General features: G+C 55.9%; 1 protein-coding gene across 2 annotated transcripts in view; it reads right to left on the bottom strand.

Annotated features, from left to right (window-relative positions):
* Positions 1 to 1,492: 1,492 nt before the first annotated feature.
* The window catches only part of GPR55 (G protein-coupled receptor 55), a 48,316-nt gene continuing 39,729 nt past the window's right edge, over positions 1,493 to 10,079 (bottom strand). For both annotated transcript variants that reach the window (XM_060624076.3, XM_078450790.2), the window contains exon 2: positions 1,493 to 9,346. In XM_060624076.3, coding sequence (XP_060480059.1) covers positions 8,376 to 9,346 — 971 coding nt within the window. In that variant the 3' untranslated portion in view covers positions 1,493 to 8,375. The remainder of the gene's footprint in view (positions 9,347 to 10,079) is intronic.

The raw sequence follows: 10,079 nt of genomic DNA, 5'->3' as shown, positions 1-10,079 counted from the left end.
CATTTCTTTTCTTGTTCTAATTCATTGGACAGGGGGCGGCAGGGGAGGGAGGGTAGTTGCCTCAGTTTCCCCAAATGCAAGGGTCCTCCTTAGAGCAAAGAAGAGGTCAGCTTGGCTTCCTAACCCCAGGAGGAGAAGCAGGGTCCCCACAGCCCACGGCTACTGTTGCTCCCTGCTGTCACAAGGTGTCACTGTTGAAGCTTGCTTGCACAGAGGATGCTGCTGCCCCAAGGCTGGGATGCCCTTGTCCAGGTTCAGGTTTATGGCTCCTTGTAGTCCACTTTTCCACACGCAGGTGTCATTTCCCAAAGCACTGCCCCTGGGGCAGGGTGGCTGGGTGGGAAGGGACATCAAGCGCCAGCCACCTTCCACGCGGGCCTCAGCCCTCCAGCTTTGAAATGAGAACAGCATGTCAGCCTCCCGCCTTTACTCAAGGTCATTTACTTTGAGGGCCTCGCTGTTTTTCTCTGCCGTTGCTCCTTGGACCACCCGTAGCACTCCTGCTCAGGCACGCCTGACCCTGCATCTCAGAGATCAGGGGTGGGGACATGGGTGTCTTTGCTTTCCGAACGCCCCAGAGAGCCTCCCCCTATATATCAACGGACCAGCATCTGCTAAGCCCCACTGCCCACAACCCCACGAGGAAAAGGGCACACTGGTGCCCACATTTGCATAACCAAGAGGGCGCACACACGATCCTTCCTCAGAGGAAGAGCATCTATTTCTAGGTGCCCTTACGTCTGCCTAAACCAGAGGTTCGTAACCTGGAGGTCAGGCGTGAAATTCAGGGCAGTCATGAACTGGCTGGGGAAAAAAACATTACACGCTTGTTTTCATGAATCGCTAATTGAAACTAGCATTTCCTTCCACGGTGTGAGCGGGCCTCGCACCAGAGGAGAGCAGATGGTCCCTGGGACCCGGCCTCCAGTAGAAGCCCAGCTATTTTCGCATCACACCATAGTCGCTGCAGAAATTTCAAAGCATTGGTTCAGCTCAGCTCATCGCTAATTCAAAAGTATGATAATTATTAACCATGGTCCCAGACCTTCTTATGCCAGGCCTGAGTAATGAAGCATGTACGTGGCTCTATCACAATTTTTAAATTTTGGTAACTGCATTTTAATATATCAGCTTTCCTTTGTAATCCTATGCATTTTACTGTATGCACTTAAAACCGCTGTCCTGGGGGCGCCTGGGTAACTCAGTCAGTTGAGCATCTGACTCTTGATTTTGGCTCAGCTTGTGATCCCAGAGTCACGGGATCGAGCCCTGCTTGGGGCTCGGTGCTGAGCATGGAGCTTGCTTACGATTCCCTCTCTCTCTCTTCCTCTGCCTCTCCCACCTCGCTCTCTCTCTAAAAAAATTAAAAAAAAATAAATAAATAAGACTGCTATCCTGGGGAAAGCCCACAAGGGTCTCCAGACTGCAGGAGGAATCCATGCACAAAACTGATTTGAGACCCATGACCTACCCAGAGAGCAATAGGCCACTACTTCGTCTTCTTTTTTGTTTGTTAGTTTTATTTTGTTTTATTATTTTCTTAAATTTTTTAATGTTTATCTACTATTGAGAGAGACAGAATGCGAGTGGGTTAGGGGCAGAGAGAGAGGGAGACACAGAATCCAAAACAGGCTCCGGGCTCCCAGCCATCAGCACAGAGCCCGACACGGGGCTCGAACTCACAGACTGCGAGATCATGACCTGAGCCGAAGTCGGACGCTTAACCGACTGAGCCACCGGGCGCCCCCTTTTTTTGTTTGTTTTAAAAAGGAACTCACCACAATCCTAACTCAATTATTCTACGTGATTGCAATTCTAGTTCTGAATAAATTATCGAGTGCTTGCCGCGTGCCAGACATCTTCTATGTGTTGCTGCATCGTGGGCAGAGCTGAAGTAAGGACACCGCATGGGGTACCTTGGCCGTGAGCACACATGGTCAGGGGTGGAGACAGGAGTCAGCCTTGACCTTCTGACCCAGCGCCCGAGCTTTCCCCATTTGCCTCCAAGGCCTCGGGAGCCCACCTTGAATGTAGCTCAGGACCATGGCCAACTCTGGCCACAGGAGGGAGGTAGTCTTGGGGAGTCCAGCATTCAGCCCACGGGAGTGGCCGTGGCCTGCTCTGGTCCCACAGTTACCAAGCAACCTTCAGTCCCCCAGGGTCACCCTGGCTTCCTGCCTGGAAGGCTTGGATAAGCCTCACTGAGACCCCAGTGTCACAGCCTTGAGGGGGAACAGAGCCCGGCCCGTGACAGCCACACATCCCATGGGTGACGCCCTTCGGCATCTCTTTCCCTGATGCTGCCTCAAGCTGCCGGCTGCCAAGCCTCCCTTCCCTGTTTCCACATCCGCCCGTGCTGGGCACTGCACAACTTTCCATCATTTACTAGAGATTTCCCAGATCACACTTGCCCTCTGCCATCCTTTTCGTCCTTTCCAGCTCCCTGACTCTCTCTGGTCTCCCCTCCTTCTCCTCCCAATGTATTTCGGGGCCTCCTGCCCCAGGACATGCTGCCAGGTTCCCCACGTGCCTCCCAGCTTTGCCTTCGTGCCCCGCTCCGCTCTGAGCCACACGCTGGATTCCCGTCAGTGAGAGCTGAGCCCCAGCTGCCGCTTTAAGGTCACACCTGAGACTTAGGAAAACCTGCAGAAAAGCACAGCAGGGAGGCTTGTATCTGCCACTGGAGGTGGCCACACCCAGAGCCCAGAGCCCAGCACACCTTGGGGAGGGAGACATCTCCCCACCCATCTGGTGCCAGTCCGTAAGGCCTCTCTGCCCTTCGGGGAAACCCCCACCCCTCCACGGCCAGAGCTGTGGTTGGCCCTGGACCTCACCCGCGACCGCTGGCTTACTGGACACAGTATGTGCCCCAAGTCAGAGCCATTCCGTCTTAAACGCACCATCCATGAGAATCAGCTTTGGACCCTTGGATCTCTGATTCTTTGGACCCTTGGGCCACCTGCATCTGGCCCCGTCAAGTCCGATTCCTGCGGATCTCTCCTCAGTTCTGTGCGCCCCCCACCCCCCACCCCCGGCAGTCCTCTGCGAGTCCTGGCTTCACCGAGAAGCACACACACACACACAGCTGCATGCCCTCACCTGCACGGAGGTACCCCCCGAGCTGTCCTTAGAGACGAGGGCTCTCTCAGGGGGACACACTCTGCAGAGACGCTTGTGTGACTGTGGGCGTCCCCCGGAACCCCGTCCCAACAGCCTCCCCTCACAGGGAGTATCTTGGTTACACCTGCTCCACGATGGCCCCCAGAACGAAGGTGAACTCGGGGCCCCTCCACCGAGCAGAACTGACCTCGGGCTTTGATGTGACAGCGCTTCGAATCTTCCCTCCCAGACTTCAAGGTGCAGAGGGCCATAAGTAGGTTGTAGCTCACGATCAAGGCGCCATGCTGTCCTTCCTGTAGTGGCTTTGTGAGGAGGACACGTTCTGCGGGCCCTTGGCTGGGGTGGGGAGGGGGGCGGGCAGAGGAGGCTCAGGCCCGAATTGGGCAGAGGGGCATCTGCTTGGCCTTCGGCTTCAAGCTCGGGGCGTCCACCCTGCCCAGCCACCACCCTCCCTTCAAAGCCCGTTCACGGCTCTCTGTCCTGGGCTCCCTAGCGAAGCCGGCTGTGGGTGGACAAAAGCAGGAGGGGGCCGTGACGGTAGCTGCAGGGGGTGCTGCTTCCACAAAGCGCTCTTCTTACGGATCCTGAGCCCCCTGCCCCCTCGGCAGCGGGGTTCTCGCGGTGACCCCAGCTGCCTCCTTTCCTTGGCCCTGGGAGGTCACTGTCCACGGCACCGGGATCGGCGGAGGGCGGGTCGGTGTGGGAATCTCCACCACCATTTCCACGCGGTTCCTGAGAGCGGATGCCGGTGTCTCCACCCCGAGACAGCTCCGCGATACCGGGCTCTCCTCGTGATCTCTTAACAAAATCCCTTTTACCTCTGCCGGTCTCCACAGTCACCTGCCAGGCCTCAGCCCTTTCAAGCATCTTTGCAATTAGCGTCTACTTGTGGCAACTTGCCATAAGGCGGGGATCTTTCTAGTGCAAAGGTCATCAGGATCCCGTAGCAGCTAGGTAGCATAAATATCATGACTTTCGGCTTCACAGGGTCCCCGGAGAGAGAGTCAAGAGGACTGTGCAGCCCATGGACCAGCACTGTGCCTGCCAAATGCTCCACGGGGGCCGATATCCCCAAGGAAGGTCAGCCCTTGTCCCCCGAAGGGACGTGGCCCAGATGTGAGGTGGCCGCTGGGTCAGCAGGAAATGGCTGTTGTATCGGTCTTCCTGGGCTGCCTTAACATCACACCATCGACTCTGACAACAGGAATTTATTTCTCACTGTTCTGGAGCCGGGAAGTCCAGGGTCGAGGTGCCAGCGGGGTTGATGTCTGCTGAGGGCTCTCTGCTTGGGTTGCAAATGGCTGCCTTCTTTCTCCCTGTGTCCTCACATGGCCTTTCCTCGGGGCATGCAGGTGGAGCGGGAGAAAGCACTCTGGAGGCTCTTCACGTCAGGGCACTAATCCCATTATGAGGGCGCCAACCTCAGGAAGCCATCTAAAACTAAGTATCTCCCAGGGCACCCAGGTGGCTCAGTCAGTTGAGCGTCCGACTTGGGCTCAGGTCATGATCTCACAGTTCGTGAGTTCAAGCCCCACATCGGGCTCACTGCTGTCAGCACAGATCCTACTTCGGATCCTCTGTCACCCTCTTTCTCTCCGCCCCTCCCCCACTCACTCGCGCGCATGCTCTCGCTCTCTCAAAAACAAACATTTAAATAAATAAATACAACTGAGTATCTCCCAAAGGCCCCATCCAAATACCATCATACTGGGGGTTAGGGCTTCAACATATGGATTTGCAGCGGGGGGTGGGGGGCACATATAGCAATCGTCAAGGAGCAAGGATGTCCCCAGCTAGCCCTCGGTACCCAGGCCAGAACTGGGCTGTAGTTGAGACTGTGGGGAATTTAGGAGAAAGAGGTGGCCCCGGGGCCAGCACCCAGGAGTTCACATTCTCCAGGAGCTCTGGATAGGTGAGCAGGGTCCACATGTGAGGAGCCATAAAGGAAAACTCAGATTTAACCCGGGAGAGTTAGACTCACTCCGCAGGCAGTTCGTGAAGGGACGGGTCACAGCAAAGGACCTCTGGAGTACTGGCCCTGGGTCTTCGGCCCCTTGGTGGTCAGCAGGTCTCCTCTGCTGGGCCTCGCGATGTCTGTAAAAGGAGCCAGGGCCTTGGGAAGCAGCTCCAGTATCATGGTGGTGGTCGGACAAGATGGAGGGAGAGGGTGCAGCTGCTATCGCGGAGAACCGAGTCCCCGAGCAGATGCGGGGACCTGCACTGAGCCAGACCCTGCAGGGTCCGGCTCCTGGCCACTCGGGCAGGCCCCGGCTCCGCTCCTGTGTCTGCTCACACTCGGCGTCCATGTGGCTGCTTCCGCCTGGGGCCTTCTTGGTCCCTCCGGCCAAGATTGTTGGGTCACCAGGCAAGGGACCACCAGGGACCGGCTCTACACTGGAGCCGGTAAACGCCACCCAAGACCAGATCACACAGCATCCCAGGAATCGATTTATTTGGCAAATCCGATTAAACAAGTCATTTTCCACTTAATTGGGCTAGCTTCATACATGCACATATGACAAGTATGTCTCGGGTTTTTCCAGACCGGGAGGAAAAATAGGTCACATTTATGGCCAAATAACGTCCCCCAGCCTCCTTTGATGGCAGGAATTTCAGTGATTTCCACAACTAAGCTCAGCGTTCCCCAACTCGATACCGCTCGCTGCGGGCGTGGGCCCTCGAGTGCTTCAGCACCTGAACCCTGACCCTGACCCTGACCTCTGTCCCTCCTGTGCCTGCTGGGCCTGACTGGCCTCCAGTGTGGACCCTCCTGCAGAGCGGCCTGGTCTGAAGCGCTGGACCTGAGCCCACCCCTACAGGCCCTGCTGAGTCCTCTGTGACTCGTAGACCAGGATGGGTCCCCGTGGAGAGACAGGAGAGGCTCGTGGGCTCCTCCAGCCTGTTGGGATCAGTGGCGGGCGGGCGGGGGGGTCTCCAAGGCTCACCCACAAGTCCACGGTTGCCATATCAACCTGAGCTCACAGGTCTAGCTTCCCCTCTCGCCTTCTCCATCACCCGGCTCGGGCAGGGTCATGCTGCCCCCAGGACAACATTTTATGTTTATGAACATCCACAGGGGGTGATGGGTTGTCAGGGCCCTGCCATCAATCTTCTCTCAGGAAACCTGTCTGGCCCTATGTAAGTGGTCGATATAAGTGCCACATGTTGGACTCCCAGCTCCCAGTGCAAAGAGAGAAACTGAGGGAGAGGCGATGACTGCACGCCCATGGGCTCTGACCGCTCCCCCCCCCCGCCCCCTGCCCCGCCACCAACCCCCGGCACCAATGTCCTGCTGGATGTAACAGCCTGGCTTTCTTAGAGCCTCTGTCCAGGATGGCCGCGAAACGGTGCAGGGTGTAGGCACCTCAGGGCAGCTTGGACAGCAGAGCCCCTGCCCCAGGCTACCGGTTCCTGGATGCCCAGTGTGGGAGGGGCGGGAGCCTCTGGTCCTGGTCGCGATCATTCCTCCACAGCTATTTCCACCCTTTCGTTGACGCCGTGTTCTCACCCTTCCCTCCACCTGACTACTGGGTTGGCCGGGGCGGAAGCAGGAGGCAGAGGGGCTCCTGCCCTTGGATGCTCTCAGCCGAGCTGACGATTCTCAAGCAGGAAGCAGCTCTGCCCTCCACGCTTCCTCTCCACCACCCCCCACCGCTACCCCACCCCTTCACAGAGCCCTGTGGCTTCGGGCCTCACCTCGGTAATCACCCAGCCTCCGCCCCCGCCTCCTGGCAGGGTTATCGAAATCGCCCTCTTCTTCGGCCACAAGCCACCTACCTTCCATCCGCCCTTTGGCAGTGGAAGCCCCTTTCCCTCCAAGTGGAAAGTGGTTCTTTTCTTCCTAAAGACCTCCCCCTTTCTCACATTAGGTCTCATCCCTTACATCTCGTCCCACTCACTCCGTCTCGCAAAACCACCCCACAACCCATCCTTCTAGTCATTTTGCTCTCTGGAGCGGCGGCTATGTCCTCGCAAGGCTCACAGCCGCCACCGTTCCTCCTCCTCAGGGCCACTGGAGAGAGAAGCCCGGTCCAAACCGGGAGGCAGTTGTTTGGTCTTCGAGTAGGAACTGCCAGGGGGCTCCATGCCATCGAGATGATTCCTCCCATTCCTGGCTGGCTCATTTGCCTCCTCCCAGCCACTGGAGAGGGACAGTTCTGTGGACAGTGGCTCCGAGCCAGCTGTCCTGGCAGGATTCAGGTGGGCAAGACAAACACATGTTCCTTATTCTCCTCTGGCTGAACCAAATCAAGCCTGATTCTTTCTCATCCTTCCCATGAAATGGTCTAATTAACAATTAGACTGGTCTCGTCTGGTCAAGAGAGCCAGCTAGTCACGTTCAGGAATTTCCCCCTCTTCTAGGCTTGTCCCCACTGCCTCTCTTCCTGCTGCACCAGTGCTAACACTCCATGTAAAGGACATCATGATGGCAACGGGGGGTCCTTGGCCTGTCACCGTCCTTCCCCAGGTGTATCCAATTCCCTTGTGGCTCTCAGGTGTCACCAGTGCCCTTCCACTCTGTCCCCAATTCTTCCACAAAGCGTCCATAGCTTCACCATGGCCTGGTTCACACCGGCTCCCCTCATCCTTCTGCAGCCTTGGGGAGGACACTGGAAGCTTTGGCTGGCTTCCCAGGCCCTTCTTCCCCATAGGAAACTTGGGGCTCTCTGTAGGTTCTTTCTCTGCCCCTCTCACCCCCACTTGCTATCATCTCTGTGAGGTTATTGGCCAACAGAGCCCCAGAAAGGATGGGGAAGTACAAGTCTGTTCTACCCTGGGATCCCCAAACTAGAAAGGAGCTTGCTACATCCCTCCTGCTCCGTCTGTTCCCAGAGCATCTTCCACCATGACCAACCCTCTCGGGTCTCTCTCCTAACTCGTCTCTCTTCCTTTCTAGAACCTTCTAGTCTAACAGAAGGATGGGGAAGAGCTGGGAAACAGCCTGGCCCCGATGGTCTCCTTCTCTTTCTCAATTCTTCTGCCTCATGTTTTTGAGCTTAGAAATAAAGAATTCACCCGTTTCTCGGGTCCTTCAGAGATTCCCAAATACCGGGTGATTCATGTCCAGTTGTCTGCATACTGGGGAAAGCTCTTTGGAGCATAATGAGCAAAGACAGTGTTCAATGAGCATCACAAGGGAAAGCACACCAGCAAATGTGCCACATCCGTCCACCACATCAGAAACGTCGGACCGCGATATCTGCTACTGGGATTTGGGGCCGGGGGTTCCTTCTTCTGCGTAGGTCTTTCCCTCCTTAGATCCTGCTGGTCATGGTATCCTGGCGGACGAGCTGGACCCTGGAAGGCTGGTGGGCCATGATGTCCGTGCGGAATTCTTTGATGACAAAATAGTAGCAGAAGACATCTAGGCAGCAGTTGATGTTGGAGAAACACATGGACAATTGCAAGAACAAGCTGATGTTCTGCTTAGCTCTGCACTCCACAATAAAGCCATTCCGTACCAGGAACTGCAAGAAGAAGCCCAAATGGACCGGAAGAAAGGAGACCACGAAGACAGCCAGGCTGGCTGCAATTGTCCAGATGCAGGCCTTCTGCTGGACACAGTCCTCGGTGAGGCCCCGACGGCGGACCAGGATGTGAATGCTCCTGGAGGAACAGAAACCCATGACACCCAGGGGAAGAAGGAAGCCGAACACCTCAAGGGGGAAGAAGACCTGGGGACTCCAGGTGCCATCGGACATGTTGTGGAAGCACGTGTACTTTTCCACCTTCCCGTGGAAGCTGTAGATGGGAGTACTCCCCGCCCACACGAGGACCCAGATGGTGCAACAGATCCCAAAGATCTTCCTGGGGGACCGGAGGTGGCTGACCAGGAACGGGTACCGGATGACCAAGAATCTATCCAGACTAATGAAGCAGATAGTGAAGACACTCCCGTACATGCTAACGAAGTAGACGCACTCCACGAAGGTACAGACGGAAGGATGGGGAGCCCAAACGTTGGACATCGCCATCTTGAACGGAAGGGACAGCACCAGCAGCAGGTCAAAGACTGCCAGGTTGATCATGTAGATGGAAGTGGCAGCATAATTTGGCCACCTCTTCTTCAGGAAGGTGCTGAAGCCTCGGATGGCCAGCACGTTGAGGAGGAGGCCCAGGAGGAAGGTGGGGATGTGGACGGCCAGCTGCACCGTCCCCATCAGCTCATCCACATCGCTGAAGGAGCAGCTCCAGCTTCTGTTTAGCTGCTGACTCATGTTCTTTCCTACAACACCAACAGCAGATTAGACGAAGTTCCTCTCGCTCTCTCCAAGTGATGGACCCAAGTGACTCTGTCCCACCGCCATTCGTGCCCATTAAATAACAATTCGAAAATGCAAGAAAACATTGCCTCTAATCCAGCTGCCCAAGTATAACCACTATTACCTTTTTCTGTGTACCATTCCAGACTCTCTCACACTCGCACACACACGTGCACACGTGTGTGTCCCTTTTTTCTTTTACAAAAATGGAATTGTGTGTGAACATCTGTCCTTTTCTTCAGTCGGAACTCTTTCTGTTGAAAGTAGTAACAATCACCAGGATGCCTGGGTGGCCCAGTTGGATGAGTGTCCAACTTCAGCTCGGATCGTGATCTCACGGTTTGTGAGTTCAAGCCCCATGTCAGGCTCTCTGCTATCAGTGCGGAGCCGGCTTTGGATCCTCTGCACCCCACCCCTCCCCCGGCCCCGCTGTCTGCACCTCCCCTGCTCACTCTCTCTCTTTCAAAAATCAAGAAACATTTAAAAAGAAGAAGAAGAAAATAGTAACAATGACATAAACCTGACCCAAACTGGCTTAAGCAAAGCGAGAATTTCACACAGCTGAGAACATGAGAACTAGGGCAGGGCTGATGAGCTACAGCTTGACCAGGAACTCAAATGCTGTTTCGGGGACCCAGACCCTCTTTGCACGCTGTCTGTCTGCTCCCTGCCACCCGCATCCAAGAAGGCTAGACA

Source organism: Panthera onca, chromosome C1 (genome assembly GCF_046562875.1).
Source record: "Panthera onca isolate mPanOnc1 chromosome C1, mPanOnc1 haplotype 2, whole genome shotgun sequence".
NCBI classification, from domain to species: Eukaryota; Metazoa; Chordata; class Mammalia; order Carnivora; family Felidae; genus Panthera; species Panthera onca.
Note: the sequence above shows the minus strand (reverse complement) of the source record. Positions and strands in the feature narration are given on the sequence as shown.